The 19,947-nt window shown below is 37.2% G+C and overlaps 1 protein-coding gene across 1 annotated transcript in view; it reads right to left on the bottom strand.

Annotated features, from left to right (window-relative positions):
* Positions 1-19,947, bottom strand: part of Slc2a13 (solute carrier family 2 member 13) — a 271,310-nt gene that overhangs the window by 75,531 nt on the left and 175,832 nt on the right. The window contains exon 7 of the mRNA XM_010615434.3: positions 16,433-16,553. Within this exon, the coding sequence (XP_010613736.2) occupies positions 16,433-16,553 (121 nt within the window). The remainder of the gene's footprint in view (positions 1-16,432; positions 16,554-19,947) is intronic.

The following is a 19,947-nucleotide window of genomic DNA, read 5'->3' as shown; positions in this document are numbered from 1 at the left end:
CCAGAAGTCATTCCTGGATATCAGCAGGTCCACGCTCAGGAACTCTTCTTAATATCACTGTCCCGGGTTCTTATTATGCCACTCTGACATGGACAGAATCTCACAAAACTAAAAGAATGGGAAGGATAGAGGAAAGGTAATAAGGGATAAGAAAAAAAAATGAAAAAATGGAAATATAGTTTGTAAATGGGGAGGGGAAGAGGGGGTGAAGGAGGGCACAGACAAGGGGGAAAAAATGAGGACCAAGACCTGTCATGTAAAGGTACAAGATCCCAATAATGAACGTAATTGTACTGTATACCTTAAATGTACCAATAAACTCAATTAATTAAAAAAAAAACTAAACTAAAAGAACTCAAGGTAGATTAAATCAGCAGCAATCAGTAAAGTGGTGCTGGGAGTGTGTCAAAATAGGAATGTCAGCACACAGTGATTATGTAAGAAAGTACTCAGGTGCACATGTATAATTCATCTCTATCAGAGCAGGAAGCTTAGAGGGGAACCGCTCTTGTTAGCTTCACTTTCTCATCTGAGTGCACAGATGTAGTCTAATTTGTCCAAAGGGTATTGCTTTGTAAGGGTATTTCATTCTTACTTGCTTCTTGCCTTAAATGACTTTTTCATGTGTATCTACCTAACAAGAGGCCTTAAAAACAAGTACTCCAAACAAAATACAGTAACACCAAAAATTCATATTAGAACAGATGCTTATATTCAAAACCAAGGGGGTAAGATCACTGCTCTTAGAAAAACCAAGGAGATAAACACCTTACAATGATTTTACTTTTCTTAGGCATTGCTTTCACATTGATGATGGTGTTAGGATCAATGGAAAATTATTTTTTCATCGAAGGAAAGGATAATTAATGAAAATAAACAAACAAGATTAATAAAAGAAAGCCCAAATTAAGGTCCCAAATAGCTAACCTTCAAACAAAGATTATCTCAAAAAATGAGTCTGATTTCAGTGACGGAATGAAACACACACACACACACACACACACACACACACACACGCACACTTGTGGTACAAGAGAGAAAATCTAAGGTCTTTGTACTGAACTGTATCTGCAGATCACTACACCACCTGTTTTGAAGAAGAGGCCTCATTAAATTACTAAGTTGCCTAGGCTAGCCCCTAACTTGTGATTCTCCTGCCTCTGCCTACCAGAGTACTGGGATTACAAGTGTGTCCAGCCCAGCTCAAAATAGCTCAAAATTCTTTGGATCTCCTGCTTGTTGATCACAAAAGATTATTGTCAACTTCCTAAACGGTATGTGCAATTTCCTTCTGGCAGCAGGATGAGACTGCATGATTATTACAAGCACAGTGGTTAAGAGCTGCTTTCTTGGTGCTGCCATCAGCCAAGCCATGTGATATCCAAAATTCACTTAACTTTTTATGCCTTAGAGTCACTGGTAGAATGGGAGAAATAATAGCGTTTAGTTCAGTCTAGATGAAAAGAGAATCCACAAAGCTCCCAGTAAAGTAACTGGCACTATGTCAGCTCTGGAATAAATGGCAGCTGCCAAGACTCTTCTTTTGAACAGACGAGCAAAGTACTCATTCACTCAAGTCACTCATTTGGAACAAACACAATAATGGGCAACTATTTCACTGGTTTTAAAGGCCAACAAAATAAGGTAATGAAAGAGATTTTTAATGACTCTCTTGTAGAGCAACTGGTAAAATGTTGAAAATAATTAACATTTTTCACTCTGTGCAAAGTTGCCTCAGACTTCTAATGACTGTAAAGTGAACTACATCATGAAAGTAGGTAGACTCCTATTGGCTCAACTAGTTTAACCTTTCTATTTTTAAGCAGAATCACAAATAAATGCTCTATACAGGTAACATTCTGCAGCTCCAGTATTGTGGCAAAGATCATTAAGGGTCTATATATATTCATTCTTTCCTTCCTCCTTTGTACGATGGGCCTACTGTGGGTCCACCTCCCTCTCCGAACTGCTAAATGATCATTTCCCAAGCTCTAGGAGAACTCTATGTGGCCACAGGACTACTGCTGGCCAATGACCAGCAGGGTGAAGGATTTCAGGAAGACTTTATAGGGAGAAAATTCAACTGGGAAGTGTTGATCTTAGATACTCTCTCCATCTGGCTTATTTCTTGGACAGTATGGTACAGCCCCAGTATCCATCTGGAGCCAACTTGTGAAGGACGCTCACATGAGGACAGCAAAAGGGTAACAACCTAGATTCTAGATAATGCTACATGTAGCAGAGGGGTTTCAAACTCCTGACCCTTGAATTTGTATTATATGAGAAGAGAAGCATTTTTATTGCTTAAGTCTCTGTCATTTTAAGTATTTTGTCACTTATAGACTAACACAATTTCTGACACTAATAATTTTACAAATGTGTAAAATACCTTATTTTCTAACTATATTCTGAAACACCCACTTCTACTGAAATCCCAACATTTCCCTACAGATAATGTAAATATTAAGACTTTTTAAGATACTGCTTACATCCAGGGAGAGCTATCAGCTCAGACCTTGCTTTCTTAGCAGCTAGCATAAACTTGTTACATGGTGAGTTCTGAGTATTATGTGCCGAATGCAGGAATGACGTTGGTACAGAGTCCCAAACAGTCTTTGTGAACATGTGACCGAAAAGTGGCAATACTGACTCTCCCCTGTCTTAGGCAAAGTCCAGTGGGTACGAGGCATCCAGCAAGCACCTTGGTCTGTTCAAATTACTTGGACCTCATAAAAAGGGATCTAAAAGCACCACTGAATCAAAGTCTCACCACTAAAGACTGGCTGAGCCTCTGTCCTGGGAACTGCCTCTCATTTGTGTGATGTGTGCTCTGGAATGGGAAGAGGATGACTGCTCCTGCTTCTCTAGGTTATCTGGCTTTGTGCACATGAGTTTTGAGGCTCTTATGACTGTATCCATGTTAACATCTCACAACTGTTCCTCTGTGTTTCTTCTCACAAAGGAATCTGGGCAGTTAAGTTTTGTTTTTCAGTGCTACCATTTCTACTTTGCCAATTTTTCTCTGACAAAATAATTTCTAAGTCTACAACTCCCACAGTCTCACAGACTAATGTTTGAATTTCATTTACACATGAATGTTTAGCCTTCCCCAATATTTGTTTCAATTGTAGCTTTTCCTTCAATGTTTTTAATCGTCAAAGATCCTGTAGATCCTAAGTGATCTTTCAGAAGTATATGGCTACTATCCTCACTTTTTTTTCCTGATGAGATTTCAATGCTCTGTTGATTTTTTAAAAACATCCTCTCAGTGTGCTATTGCTGTTTTCTTCTGCTTCTGTTACTATATTATTTCACGTTACTCCTAAAGTTTAAGATCTTTAGATTTCTATGGCTTGCCACATTTTCTTGAAAATACAATACAAACTGTACTTCAGCTCTCTCCTGCTTCTGCACAGATAATGACATCCCTACATGAGTCCCTGCTGCTTTGGCCTGGCTAACTCCAGCTACCCCCCTGCCCATCCTTGAGAAGCCTGCAAGAGTGACTCAGGAATCAGTGGACCAGTCAGCAGGTACATACCAGAGCCAGAATGGACTCATAATCAGATGAACTGTTTTAAAAAATAATGACTTTCTTTCCTGCACTGATGTAGTCAGTAATCTAGGTAGTAAGTATAACAAAGCAACCAATAGATATGAATAAGTTTTTAGAAAGTACAGCACTAACTCCTCTTGCAATTCATGAGCAGCTGAACTGAGTGATGGCATTATGTATGGAAAAGTACTAGCGCCAGGATTTAGCTCAGTGGCGCCACACCTGCCTCACAAGCGCAAAGTCCTGAGTTCAATCTCTAGTACCAGGAAAAAAAAAAAGCATAGAAGAGTCCTTCAAATCTCATTGAAAGTAAAAAAAAAAAAAAAAACACACACACACATACATCAACATGTTCAGATTTCTGAATTCCATTCTAGTCAGAGATAAAACAGTAGAACAAAAATCCATATATTAATATGAAAGGTGAACATTACTGCATAGTAACTGTCAAGAATTGAGACAGGTAGGTGGTGGTGCATGCCTGCAATCCCAGCAACTTGGATAGTTAAAGCAGGAGGATCCCAAGTCCAAACCAGACTAGGCAACTTAGTGGGACCATCTAAAAATAAAAATTTAAAAAGACTAGGGATGTAGCTCAATGCCAAGCTCGTCACTACGGCAACAAAAGAAAAAAACTAGTTATTTATTAGTTTATGCATAGCACAACAATTATATAAATATAGATGATCTAATTCTGCCAAATTTATTACAGAAGCCAAGATTTGTTGTTCCAGGAGATGTTATTATGTTCAATTTCAAATGTTCACTAAACTTTTGTGAAATTATCCATTGCCATAATCACATATTAATCTTAAAATGATAAAAATGAGAAATCAGGAAGGGCTAAATATGTAGGTCCCACAAAGGTAAATGTTTATATAAACCCTAATTAATTAAAACAATAAATATTCTATTTGGCTGTAACATATGTTAGTTAGATAAGGCTTTTAATTTCTCTCTAGGAAACAACTTTTTTTTTTTGGTACTGGGGATCGAACTCAGGTCCTTGTGCTTGTGAGGCAGACAGCAGCACCACTGAGCTAAATCCCCAGCTTTTTTTTTTTTTTGGTACCAGATATCGAACTCATGTCCTTGCACTTGTGAGGCAGGTGGCAGAAGAACTGAGCTAAATCCCTGGCCCTAAAATCAAAGAGAAATGAAACCAAAAATTTAAAAACAAATTCTGACTCAGCTATGGTGCTGCTAATTATAAAAATGAGCAAGCTGGATGTGGTGACACAGATCTGTATTCCTAGCACTCAGACGCTGAGGCAGGAGGACTGCTGGAGTTCAAGGCCAGCTTGGACTATACAGCAAAAGCCTGTCCGGAAAAAGAAAAAAAAGCAGTGCACTTTTTTTGGGCTATAAATGTTAAGACATTTTATTAATCTACCTTCATTTTGAATATAATATATAGCACCAGTTCCAAAAAAATATGCTACAGGATGAAATTACTGAAAAAGTGACACAATCATCAATGCAAAATATCAAAAAGTAACAGGTTCCAATAATGACTATTAACTATACAGTATAGATAGACTTGCACCATATAATGTGGAATATTTAAGACACACTAAACTTTGAGTCACTGATGACTGCAAATTAAATTCTCCTACACAGTTTAAAAATAAACTTTCAAGCTTTATCTTCTTCAAATGACAAACTCATTATTTTCCCCAGGGAAGAATGATATTCTTCACCCAAGATTATAGACAATTACGTATAAGCATCTTTTTTACAAACTGAAACTCCTTGATGGGAACAGCATCTTCTATGTCTTTTATCTCTTATTGTGCCAGGACTATGGAAGGTTGGAAAATGTCATAGAATCTATTTTCAATTTCAAGAGGAGGTGTGACTTTAAAAGGTCACAACAGGTGTGAGTATGGGTATGGTAAAGTACATGTAGTGATTACTAATTATCTAATACTACTTGTTATGAAGTTTCCATAAAATAACTAGGTTGGTAAAGAGCAGGGTCTTGTTCAGACAACCAGCCACAAGAATTAGTGTTTCTGTGGGATGTAACTGGGGTGGGGAGGAAGCAGTATCTGCTACTGTTCTAGGAGACTCTGGTCAAAGTTCCTTTTATGGGTCTAAAGTCCTGTTACCATTATGACACAAACTGTGACTATAATCACTTGTAAATGTGACTAAAATCCACAGACAATCCCAAGAGTATAACAAAACAGGGCCACAGATTTAGTGGTACCGCACCTGCCTTGCAAGCACAAAGTCCTGAATTTGATCCCCGGAACCAAAAGAAAAAAAATCTGTCAATAAATTATTAGCTTGTGATATTTTACTACTACTTAAGAAAAATAAAGGAGACTTGTCCATTGACTACTTCAAAGAAAGTAACAGACCTCTCTGGCTACTGTCAGTGCCAATCATATTTTCTGAAGAGTAATAAAAAGGGCCAGAATATCCTGCCCTTTGAAGCAGCTGCCTCTCATGCTCACAAGGAATGATGCTCAGCACAGGCCACTCACACAGTATCTACTCTGTACTCCTGTGTAGGAGTCCAGGCTAGATGTATTTTTTGAAAAACAAAAAATTTCACCTTGCCAGCAGAAGACTGGACCAATGTGGGGAACATCAAAATACTGTTTGGCATTACCCTGGCAAGAAAAAGATGGCTATGGTATGCCACTATCTCTATGACTGGTTTCTCTTGTCCCCAAACTTCTAACATTTCTTCTCCAATAGGCTTCACATGTTCACAACAGGGCTGTAATGTGTATGTCTTGCTGCTGGACGGCTCTGAACCACTGGTGGTACATATGTGATTGTACACATGTGATGTATGAAAGCACTTGAATTTCAAGCTAGAGGGAATATGTTACAAATAAGCCTGGGAAATCTTGACAAGATCCTAAAATGGGATTTATACAGGAGGTCCTTACATGTCTAAGCTGGGCTTCAACTTATTTTCACAAATGATTCTTGTCAAAATCTGTATAAGCTGTCCCAAGGTCAACATTGCATGCTATTTAAACATGATCTCTCACTTTGCCAGAATCAAAGTTGCTAAGAAGGTAAAATGACTGGAAAAAAATTTTAAAAGGCAAGTTTTATAATCTGTACCTATTAATCTGTATGTGAGCCCAGAACTTATCTGTTATATAATGAGTTCTGTCTATGGAGTATCTCTGAAAGATGTTTAATGTTATTTTAATTAAAAGGCATACCCTGCAGCTAGATCACCATAATGGCTCTGGTTTTAAGGATTTTCATAACCTGGTATTGATTTTAAGGAGAGAAATTTGTTGAAATAAAAATCTAGTGTTTAAATATGTAGCACTTCAATATGTGGAACTGAAAAACCCTTTTGCTTCATGGGTAACTGGTACTTCACATCTATTTACAATACACATAGAATTTGTATAATACTGACACACACTCAATATGTGTTTGGCTGAAGGTGGGAGATGAAGAGAACAAAATGGACTGCAGAGTACAGTAACCTCACTGTAGGCAAGTGAGATAAACTCTGCACCTTGGTTTTAATAAAATTGGATAATAATTGTACTTCCCTCCTAGGAACATTTATGGGTAAGATGAAATAATGTTCTATAATGATTCTTGCATAAAAGTAAGGTTTTAACTAACACAACCGTTATTATTTTAAAATAAAAGGCATGACTGCATCATAGCCCACCCAATCTCCTTGGCGTATCATCTGGGATCATCTAACTCCTGCAATATCCACAAAATGACTGGCCACATATTTTCCCCCTAAATCTTTGCCTTTAAATTTAACCAGCTGGGGCCAGGGATTTAGCTCAGTGGCACTGTGCCTGCCTTGCAAGCACAAGGTGCTGAGTTTGATCCCCAATACTGCAAAACAAAAACAAAACATAAATTTAACCAGTCTCCTCCTAACATCTCCAAAGACACCTCTGTTCTGGTGCTCACCATCATGGAGTAAATACAGGATCATTATCTACCAGCCCACACCCCAAAGTCACCAACAAACCCTTTAAAAACTTATCTATGATGGTATCTCAGTGCCTTACACAGAGTGGTTTCCCTTTCCCATCCAAGGTTTGACTAAATACTCAAGACCTTGCCTTCCCTTCAGTTCATTCTCATGACTGGCACTCATCCTCAGCAGAACATGAGTCTACAACTCCCTGAAGAGCAGATTGTTTTTGTACTTCTCTGCCTTTGCACAGCTTGCCCTCATGTGCTGGGAGGCTCTCCAGTTCCATCAGTCTGAGAAACTCCTACTCACCTTGAAGAATAACAACAAACTCACTCAAGTGAGAGGTCTCTAACACAGGGCCCATAAACTTCAAAGAAAAAAATATCACATCTGTATTTCATTATCCATATGCTAGAATTTAACATTTCCTTCAATTATTAATATAGGCAATGAACTATTGATAATAACAGAAACTGCCTACTTTTGTATTTCATTACAATAGTGGCAGAAACCTCTAAATACTATTTATGCTTATAATTTTAAAACTACAACACTACATTACACATAAACTTGTTATTTAATATGTTAATAAAGAAATACATGCATTGTTATTTAACAAGTTTATTTTTTAAAGTACTCTGGCAACCCTATTTCAATATAATTTATTTCCTTCGTACACCTATGAAAATTATTTTATTCATTTGAAAATATATATTAGTCTATGAAGAAGTCTAGAAGAAAGTTAACACTAAGAACTTTTGTGCAAAGCTTTCTGTGATATCCCAGGAGAAGTGAGTTATGTCAGGCTGTGCTGGGACATATCCGTCAGCCTTTATGACACTGCTTTGCAACTCCATATTTGCATTTTTCTCCTTATAGCTGTGAACTCTATGATGGCTAAAGTTGCTTCTTCTTTTTTTATTCTCAATATCCTCCCTATCTATTGCAATTTTAAAAAATGTTCTTTAAAGGAATGAACCGTGTATAAAAGTGTTAAGTAGTTTTGAGCAATATCCCTGGCCCCTAGGAAAATACTATTCTGTCAACACCATGTCACAGCCAAAAAGGGGCGCCAAAGTACACTCTGACCACCACATGACCCTCCTCCCCTCCTGAGGTGTTCAGGGGTCTGCATGCAGGTGGAATCACTCTCTGTGGTGAACGCACCACTGGAAGTGAATTGGAACAAGGAATGTTTGGAAGTTTCTGAAACTGCCAACTCTTTTATGAAGAGTAACAACGTGCTACCAAACTTCCCAAAACACAGACCAGAGTTTCCAGATACATCTATTTCAGGCAAAGAATTATAACAAAGACCCTCCTTTAGTCCATACCACTTTTCTTCTAAACCCACACCTGATCCACCAGTCCAAACACCAAGCCCATCAAAATAATAGTTTGCAAAGTCACTGTCATGGAAGGCATTCTCATAACCAGCATGCTATACTTTGTTTAAAAAAAAGGCTGACGAATAGAAGTTATTTTCCTACTTTTCACACAGGAAAACCATAGTAACTCAGAAATTCATTCAGTATGATTTATGATAAATATGATCTTTTATTTAAATTTAGAGTACAATTAAGCGTTTTGGGGCATCTCATTTACTATCTACTATCTTTGAAAAAGTGCTCGTGGCCTTTACTGTAAGGAAATATACTACAAGTTAGGATTATAGCCTGTTGCTGTCACAGTACTGGAGAGTCCATTCTTTTCGTTTTATAAAACAAGAAGGAGAAGCTGGGCACGGTGGCACACAACTGCAATCCCAGCCCTCACTCGGGACGCTGAGGCAGGAGGATCACTGTTGAGTCCGAGACCAGCCTGGGCTACATAGTGAGTTCCAGGTTAGTCTCAACTACATAGTAAGACCCTGTCTCAAAAAATCAAAACAAAACAACAACAACAAAAAACACCAAGAAAGAGATACAGCTTTAAGAGGACTGACTTTAAATGTGACCAACACTCCAAGCTGGTATGAACTGTCCACTGCATTGGCCACAGATCCCGAATGAGAATTCAGGAGCATTATCTAAGGCACATGGATTGTTTTTTTTCCATGTTATTTTGGATCAAACTGCACAAGTGCAGAACAGCTTTCCTCAAAAGCCCTTTGAATTGAAAAGGACATTCAAATAAGAGTATAAGTAGACATAAACTTAGCTTATTCCTGCTGATTGTGCATTAACAATATTTAACTGAAGAAGGGAAAGGGAGTCCTTTTTTTTTTGTTTTGTTTTGTTTTTTGTTTTTTGTGACAGGGTCTCACTATGTGACTGGCCTGAAACTCACTATGTAGCCCAGGCTGGTCTTGAACTCACAGCAATCCTCCTGCCTCAGCCTCCCAAGTGCAGAGATTATAGGTGTGTGCCACCGTATGCAGCCACATTGATATTCTTGAAATCCTGTTTCTAAGTGTTGTCTTTGTAAGATTTCAGATCTTCTCTCATCCTGACTACTGTCCTGTTTGTAAAGCATTTATTCTTCTCTGTCATCCAACCAATCACTCAGCCCAGTCATTCTCTTCCAAATTTTCTCAAGTCTCTGTTTCCATCGCTACTATCAATATTGCATTATTTCTTGCCTGAGCAACTAAGTTCTTTTAACTTACGTCTCTTTATCAACCCTTATACTCCTAATCAATTCTACCCTCTGGAGCCAGAAGGATCCTTTAAAAACACGAATGTAATTATGCCATTTTTGTCCAATCACTTTCTGCCCTCAGCTTGCTATCCAGGCCATCTCTGTGCCATTCTCTCCCTCCCTTGCTGCTGAGACCTAAGCTTTCTGGACAGTTCCTTAAAGAAGCCCCACTCTTTACTTAGGACCTATACACATGGCATGAAGCCCACTGTCCCTGCAGTACTCCTTCTTCATTCTTTGCACACCCACTCTTTAGAGTCCTCGTAGACTTTTCAGGTTCCCAATAAAGTTCAACCATCCTGCCTATGTGAGGGCTTTGCAAGTTCTTGACCAAAAAAGTTCAGGTATCAAAATACAACATGGAGAACTCAAAGAATAACTGGCCAACTTCTTCTAAGAAGCTCCTATATCCAGGGGAAAGAAATTCTTACATCATGGTGTTTGACTGAATCATTCCTTCTACGTATCATGTTAAGCACTGGGTATGTCAAAGCTAGCAAAAGATATACACAATTATTTGGACATAGGTCACATGTTAAGGATTTATGCTCTGCTTCAACTCTCTTTCCTTTTCAATCAATTTATATACCTTCATGTTCATTTCATATGAGTGGAAATATTAGTCAAAACATTATGTCTTTAAAGACACTTTTATGAATATTGAACTCAAGGTATATTAGCCTGTATCATCAGGCCTACAATATTAAAATAAGCTAATTTTAAAGAAAATCTGTAACAAATGATCAGTAATTACTGACAGTGGAAAATTTCAATTCATAATATATTCTTTGTCAAGTTGCTAAAATTTATTGGAAGCATATTATCACTGGATGTCAACTGAAGAAAAACATGTAGAGGAGCTAACAGGATTTTTGCATATTTCTAAGGTTACATAAACTACTATATATACTATATGCAGTATTGCAGTACCCACAAACGTGAGGTGTGATACATCATATAAGGCTGGAAACAGAAGAAAAGACAGTGTAGTGACTGCAAAGTTATTATTACTTTCTTGTAAATGAACTTTGCAGGCAGCATATTGTTTTCCAAAACTAGTGCCACCAACATAGAAAGGTTTACAGACGAAGCCAGTTTGTCAATTAGATGTTTAGGATCTTCGTATATGGAGGAAAACATGAAAGTATCACTATTTAGAAAAAGAACCACTTTGAACATCTATGTATTCTTGGTTTAGCAATGTTCAATAAAGAAAAGCTAGGAATGAAAGGAAGTTGGTATTTGCAAAAAAACCAAAAACTGAATTAGGGGTACAGTTCAATTTCTATTCAAACAGGGTCTAAAATATATTAAGAGCTGAGAGCAGCAGATAATGTACCAGCCAGTATTAAATTAGCAAAACTACCCAAATGCCAAAGTTATTTTAACTGATAAAACTCTTTCCATGACCAAGATGAGAACAGGATCTAAACTAAAAGGAATAGAAAGAAAAGCCTTTGTGTCATTACATTTATACTAACACAAGTCCTTGAGAACTGTGTGAGCTAAAAAGTGATGGCTCATTTGGGGTCTAGATAAGATAAGTCTAAAATATAAGCAGTCAGTGTGCCCTAGAAAAAGAACATGGGTTATGTGGACTTCTATTATCTTAAAAGTAAGCATAAAGGCTTAAGTTAGGTTATAATAAATGCCTGCCACTATGAATAGTCTCTGGGTTTTTTTGGTGGGGGGGGGGCATGAATAATGTAGAAGTCTTGTCCATTTGACCAGTAAACTACTGGTAGAACTGCAAAGTTGGCCAGGGTCTCAGTAAAGATCTTAGTTATAAGCCAGATATCACACATGTCCATGTCTTTAATTGTCATGTATGCATAATAATTTTCCAGGCCAGAATTTTCCTTCAGTTGTAGACTAGTATGCTCAATACCTACTCGTTGTCCTCACTGAAGGGGACACTTTAGATTTAACCCGTCTAAAATTAAACCCATGGTCTTCCTTGCCTCATCCAGTCACCCTTTTCCATGCTCTCCTCTACCTAATTCGTCATATAAGAATTGGGAATTGTCCAGAGCCTCCTTCCGTAGCTGATTAGTTATTAATTTTTAATTCTTGCTGGTTTTTCTCTCCTGAATATATTGAGAAACTGTCCATCTGAAATCATCACAATAGTCCAGGCAAGGGCTGTCTCCTTCACAGCAATCCTCTTCCTGCACACAGGCCTTCTGATCCACACAGCCGGAGAGACAGTTTAGAATGCAAAACTTGGACTAGTTGCTCCTCTGCTTAAAATCCCTCAAAGGGTTCATATTCTTGGATTGAAAATCAAAAAACCTCAAGGCTCTACAGAAGCTGATTCTGACTTATCTCATCAGCCTAATCTTCCTCTTCTCCAATCTCACTAGCCTGCTTTCATCTCTGTACTTGCCAAGCTGCCTACTGCTTTGCAAAGTCCTTCAAACTGCAGTTCCTCCTACCTGGCATGCTCCATTTCCCCTTCCAGGGCTCAGTTCCAACGTCCATTGCTCAGGTGGGTCTTCTCGGAGTACGATCTCACCTCCAATGACAGTCTTATTAATTACAGGAGGGCTATCATGTTTACTGAGGACTTATGTGCACACATTGTTTTGGGTATCTTCCATCTATTAATTCATCCTTACTACAATCATATGAGTAGTGCCCATTAAATATTTTTAAAGGAGACAAAAAGCCCAGGGCAAAGTACCCTGAGATTCTTTAACTAAACACTTTAGGAAATAATTTTTAAAAAATTTTATAATGATTTGCACATACTCAGATCATCCCTCCAGTACTGACAGAAGTGGTACCAAGGAAAGGTCTGGTTCCTCAAAACTTGGACAGCTCACAGAAGAAAATGTGATGATGAATATGAAGGGAGAGGACATTAGTAATTTGTCAGTGTGCTGTGCAGCTGGAGGCCATTTCAAATGTACATCAGTATACTCTCAAAGACATATGATTAAATAAAGATATATGATTCAGAAGATACCCCCAAAAGAGGTATTTCTTCTAACGTCAGCTGACACCCTGTGATTACTTTTATAAAGGCACTGGCACATTTTATCAATTTATATGCATCTTTATATTTGATCTCCTAAAACACAATTTTGAAGGAGGTCCTTTAACAATGTTCAGTTCACAGAATCAAACCAAGACTTGGAATAAATTAGCATCATTTAAAAAGATATTCTAAGTAGGGGAAGTTCTCAATGGAAATTATTTAGGATAGTGGATTTCTTGAGACAAAAGTCACTAGTAAGCCCCAACCTACAATATTTTTGGCCTTAACCTACAATAGTGCCTATTACACAACCAATATTTATTGAATTCAGATGAAATATAACTTTTTGAACCAGTTTCTTAAATCCTTTACTTCAGTCAGAACAAATTAGATGTTCACTGTCATAGTCTAGAGATTTAAGAAGTGCTAAGTTAGTAAACATAGGCATTGAAATTTGACTAGGTAGAGCTTAGCAACCTAGTGAGAACTTGTCTCAAAATTTAAAATAGGCCTAAGGATATAGCTCTTTAGGAAGGCCCTGGGTCTTCATATTAAACGAATTCATCTATTATGTCTCCTTCTGCGGGAAAGCACATCACCAACATTTACATGGACACTCTTCATCTTAAGGTACTATGTAAGATCTTTGAGATTGCCTTAAATTGTAGAAAAGTATACAGATAGTTTTAAAAACAAAATCAGTGCCAGGCGCACGCCTGTAATCCTAGCACTTGGCAGGCCAAGGCAGGAAGACTGCCTTGAGTTCAAGGTCAACCTGAGCTACATACTGAGTTCAAGACCAGCCTGATCTACACAGTGAGACCCCTGTCTCAACACACACAAATACACACACACACACACACACACACCAGACACAAACCGTTCAAAATTTAAAAACACAATCAATAACAGGAGTGATAGTCATATTTTATAAAATTACTCATACTATAAATGTATACTATCAAATTCTTTAAAAACCTAATACACTACTCTGAAAGAAGGGACATGGTAAATGTCTGTCATACCACTTACTCCTAAAAGGACATCTAACGTTGCTTGTGTTTTACAAAATGGCTACATATTTTGTTACAGGAATAAAACTAGGCTATTATCACATCACTCGATTCATGATAATTTTATACTGAAATATAAGATGATAACTCAGAAGAATCAGAAGGATAAACATGATCATAAAATACTATAACAATGAGCTATATTTAGGTAATAAGTATTTTTATTTCAACTCTGAAATTCAATGTCAGCAAAACTATTTCATTATGTCAATCATCAAAAATTTATAGACATTTCATGCTAGTCCACATAATCATTTGTTCACTACAAATTCCTAAATAAGGGCCGGGGATTTAGCTCAGCGGTTCGGTGGCCTGCCTTGCAAGCACAAGGACCCGAGTTTAATCCCTGATACCAAAAAAAAAGAAATTCCTAAATAATTTTCTAATACTCACTGGATGCCTTCACTCGACCTGGACAATACCAGTCTTATTCTGACTACCACCCTTAAATGAAACAGTAGATATGGGGAATATCTTATGTTGCCAAAGAGAAATAATTCTTAATTGTCACAGGTAACTGTGTTAAAAATATATACATAAACTACCTATCGAACAAAAAGGTAGAAGATAAAAAAAGGTAGAATGCAGAATTATGCCAATAGCTCTATTATTTTTGTAGCTAACGAGGTGGATATCTAAATAAAGATCAGTACCAGTTTATGTTATTAACCTTATTATAACATCTTTAAATATTCTTAGGATAAAATAATAGACTATAAAACCAGTAAGCCAATAAAGAAGCAGATAAACATTTTAGTAAGACAAAAGAGGTAATTTAAGTTCACTTTTCAAAGGCAAATCTGTACCACAATTTATAACTGGAAAGGAATAATAATATCTTTCACATTGTTGTAATCAGAAGCAGCCACAATGCAAAATTAGAAGGTCCACGTAGATACCATGTGCAGCTAGGGTGCAATGTAAAGTTTTATTTCATATAAAATGTTTGGGGGGTGGGGGCATGGCTGAGTATTGAACACAGGGCCTTACACAGTAACCATGCACACTCTATCTACCACTGATCGATAACCCAAACCACTTCCACAGGACTAACCTGAGAAATCACTTATCCACTGACTTGAGGGTTGTGTTCATCTATTTAAAGCTAAAAGAATCTTTTGTTTTAAAACTAGGTCTTACTCTACCCATATATATTAAAGGAATTACTAGCATTTGGACAGCTAAAAACAGTTTTTAAAAAAGTCAGATTCTGCTGCCAAAACTATTAATTGAATGGTTCGGTCACTTTTTCATTAGTTCACCTGTGCCTCCCTCAGCGTCCCTGTCCTTTCACCCATTTCTCTAGCCCATTTATCACCCAGTGTGCAAACACTGGACTTAATGAGCTCTTAACTGCCATCACAAAACTTCACCGATTCCCACTCTGAATTTGCATCTCCTGATCCTGTGGAAGAGTCATTATACTAAGGGTCAGGGTAGGGAAGGAGAGCCTTTCTTTTCCATTTAAATGAAGAGACCCATGAAATTCGGTAAATAGTTGTTAGAAAATCCAGAGAACATGTGTGTCTGTCTTGTAAGTTTAATTACAATAATTGGAACCATTTGTTTCATCTGGATTACAGATGTCACCAAGTTATACATGAGTCAAACTGGTTTTACTATACTCCTGATTTATATTAATATTATGGGAAGCCATGATGAGTCAGCTAATTGCTCAGGCGCAGCCATGTTGCTGTGATCTGACCTTGTGAAGATGTTGTTTGTGCTTTGACCTTGTGAAGTTTCGTTTCTCTTCCAGAAGTCTGTTTCTGGTAAATCACATGAGCTAATATTCTGCTGTATGTCCATATATGGTAAAGAATTGCTTCACTTCTGTTGTTTATTCTGCTAAGAAATATATAGTAGGCTGTCTTAATAAAGCTTTCAGCTTTGGTGCAGCCCTCACCACTGCTCACAGAGTTTGTTTCTTCTCTGACCACAACCTCTCAGGGTTGGGGCCTGCTGGCAGGACCCCGACGTCACGGCTCACGACAAATATCAGTTTTAATTTCCAGAAAAAATTACCAAAATTGTTTCTGACAATTCACTTCTTCCCAAACTCCTTAGTCCCATGTGTTTCAAGATGCTTTCCCCTTCCTGACAGTTCTCCCTACCTACCACCTTTCACAACTTTTTCCCTTCAGACATAAGCTTGGAGACCTAGTAAGCTCCTACTTCCCAAATTTTGGAGAAGACTACTCCCACCAAAAAGTTATCAGAATTATGTTGATAAATATGATATAATGGTATCTCACCTGTATCTTGTGCAAGTAGCATTTTGGCTTGATGGAGCAACTGGTTTGAAAGTGATGGGTGGGGAAACCTGGGCTGAGAGCAGAAATCCCAAGGCAAGAATTGTAAGTGCTACTGTTGTACCTAAAAAAAAAACCCAAAAAAAACCAAACAGGTTTTATATCAGAAAAGAGTTGATACAATGAGGATAAAATTTAAAGCAAATACAATTGCTACCCAAGAAAAAACTGGCAATGATATTCCTAAAAAAAAAAACACACACACACTCAAAAAGTAAAGCACTTAGGACAGGTGAAAGTGCTACTGAATGCCTATCATGTCAGGAAACATGAGATAGGCAAAATATTTGCAAGTGCTCTTTTTGGTGCCATGAAAATTCTACTAGTGCCACTAAATCAGTGAACTCAAAGTAACAAACTGATTATTTCTAACGCAGGTAAAAGAATGTCTTATATTAAAAAGGAAAAGCATATTTTTGAAAGAAAACACAAATTTTTTGGAAAAGGAAAAGACTTTTAGATACCAGAAATGCTGTAATACATGCATTCATTTTTTTCCCTTTCTTGTTGATATTCTGAAATATAATACTTATCTTTCACTTGAAACAACAGGATTGATGATTATACCTTTTGCTCAAAAGGCCCAACTTTGAGTCCCTGTTATACCCTAGTGATAAATAAGAAAGTACTCAAATTTCTGCTTACTGGTTCAGAATTGTGAGGATAAATAAAACTGTCCCAAGAAGAAAGGAGCAATGGTTGCATTAATTTACACAATTTATAAGAATGAGACAATATGTGTAAAATATGGAATTTAGGAGATCATTTATGTAGTCAAGATTTTACTGATGTAACTGGAAGGTAATTTAAGAAAAGACCAAAAGTAATACTAAAAGACTAGAGTAAAAGAAACTTGGGAAAGACTGCAGGGCCAGTGGTATTACATAAGGGATAAGGCATCTGTGAGATGGGTCATATTCACCACAGTGGAGCGAGGTGCCCTAGAATCAGAGGCTGTGGATAAATATACACTCTGCCTGGATGTACCCTGACCTGGAGTCCAAGTCTCCAGAAACGGGGATGAGATGGCACAGGTTCAGAGAGCTTCACAGATGATTATGAGGTTTAGACAAGAGAAAAACACTTACAGAAGAAAGGATCCCTTAAAGAAAAGAATGGTACCCCATGTAACTTATTTATGGAACAATTTTTAAAATGATCATCTAATTCTTTCATTGGCTCATATATTCATACCATAATATTACCCTAGTTACCTTTTTCTTTTCATTTAACAAGGTATAGACGTTTTATCAATAACTTGCTAGTATATAAAGTGATTATAGTTATGCCAAATGATTCATTTCTTTCTCTCTCTTTTTTTGGGGGTGGGTACCGGGGATCAAACTCTGGACCTTGTGCTTATGAAGCAGGCAGCAGAACCACTGAGCTAAAACCCCTGACTCCCAAATGATTATTATAACTTAGGTTTGAGTCTTAATATAAGAAGCTTTGATAAGCTGGGTGTGGTGGCAAACACCTGTAATCCCAGCACTCAGGAGGCTGAGGCAGGAGGATCGCTGCTGAGTTTGAGACCAGCCTGGGATACATAGTGAGTTCCAGGTCAGTCTCAACTACATAGTGAGACCCTGTCTCAAAAAAAACCACAAAAGAAAAAAAAAAAAGAAAAGAAAAAAAAGAAAGCTTTGGATGAAAAGATTTTCTACAGTGTACTGGTCAGTTTTAGAACATTCTTTATATTTCAAGCAGAGTCCCAGCCAAGCACAATTGTAGATTTTGGAATTTTGATAAGTTTTATAATAAAGATATTCTCCACAGGAAGTGAGGTGTGTTAGATTAATGCTACATGTAAAAATATTTGATGTAACATATTAATTATCTAGCACAATGCCTTGGGTTTTTAGTAAATACTAAAAAAAAAAAATTTTTTTTTCCCTTTCTGAGTTCTTCCAATGTGTGATTAAGCATTACCAGAGGAACCTGTTTAAATGCACGCGCTCCAGACTCTATCTTCAGAGTCTAAGTTTAGTGGATCCAGGGGCCAAGAATCCACATCTTAAAGTAAGATGCCTTGATAGTTATGAAGTAGAAAGCCTACAAGTAATGTTTTCAGAAATACTATCAAATATGTAGTGCAATAAGACATGGTGTTTCTGGCTAAAATGTATTACTAATATAGTTACACAGATATAAACTGCACCATTTACAGAAAGAAAAAGTTACTAAAATTGTAGTATTTATTAAAAAGACCAGTTCTCTAAACAAACTTTGAAAATATTAAAAATAAGACGACAAAAGGTCCCATATTTAGAATTATTCATATATAACATATCTTATGTTCCTCTGCAGTTTCTTTATCCAAATACAAAGTTTATTTGTAGTAATTTTGAAAGGATGGAAACCCATTCAAAAAAATTTTGACATAAGATTTTCACACCTTTTTAACCCATAATAAATCACAAATATGGATGACTGAATCAAACGTTTAACAATTCTAGAATTTAATTAAAATTTTTAATTAAAAAATTAAATGGAAGCATTGTCATAAAACTTAGTACTACTAGAATATCACATCATACCTATATACAAATGAAAAAAAACAAAAACAAAAAATACAGTAAATTTTAAATGAATGGAATCAACTGGTGTTGGAGTGTGAAATCCTATCTATTGCGAGGGCCGTGTTGGAGAAACACTAACAAACCAACACGGCTGTGTAGTGCTAAGGCTCCTTCTGAAGATACACACTTCCACTGGTCAGTGTCTTCCTGTGGACCAAGTGTATCCCAACGAAAAACAAGAACTGCATAAACACCACTCTTTACATCATATGTACAGATAAAAGAGGAGACCTGTGATGAGAAGCCAGGCCTTCACACTCCTAAATAATCTACTCCATTACTTCAGCTGGATACATGACAAGGATATCAGATGTGTACTTAATTGGTTCTATGTCTCAAGTAAGAGGGATCACTATAAAGTAACTGGGCTGGAGCATTTGGCTGAAAAGAGGAAAAGAGCAGGAGAAAAAAAAGAGCCTACAGGTTGCTTATGAGAAGGAGCCTATGAAATCTGTTGGTCTTCCCTTTCTACATAGTTGCCTTAGTATTTCTTAACCACTTATCAATCCAATTATTTCAACAGAGGACGACCAAAAACTGGATTTTTCACTCATTTATAAGATAACAGGAAATATAAAAAATGACTATCTTATCAAATTTATTCAGTAGAAGAAATGACTGGTTGAAATGATACCTACCCGAGCACTGCTCAGGAAAGTGTGTCAACAAATGCACTGCCCAAGTGATGCTGAGGGTAAGCTGTTAAGTGGTTAAACAGTGGTAGGATCTCCAGGACTCTTCAGCAAAACATCAGGGAGGTGAAACACAGTGTCAGCTAGAAGAACTCAATAGAGTCCCTGGAGGGAGGCTGATTTTGCAGTGTGGCTAAAATGACAGTGTCGCTCTTTAGCAATAATAATGCTGTGATAGCTAAATGAT

The sequence above is a fragment of the Fukomys damarensis genome, unplaced genomic scaffold, assembly GCF_012274545.1.
Source record: "Fukomys damarensis isolate Sample0158 unplaced genomic scaffold, DMR_v1.0_HiC HiC_scaffold_15, whole genome shotgun sequence".
NCBI lineage: Eukaryota > Metazoa > Chordata > Mammalia > Rodentia > Bathyergidae > Fukomys > Fukomys damarensis.
Note: the sequence above shows the minus strand (reverse complement) of the source record. Positions and strands in the feature narration are given on the sequence as shown.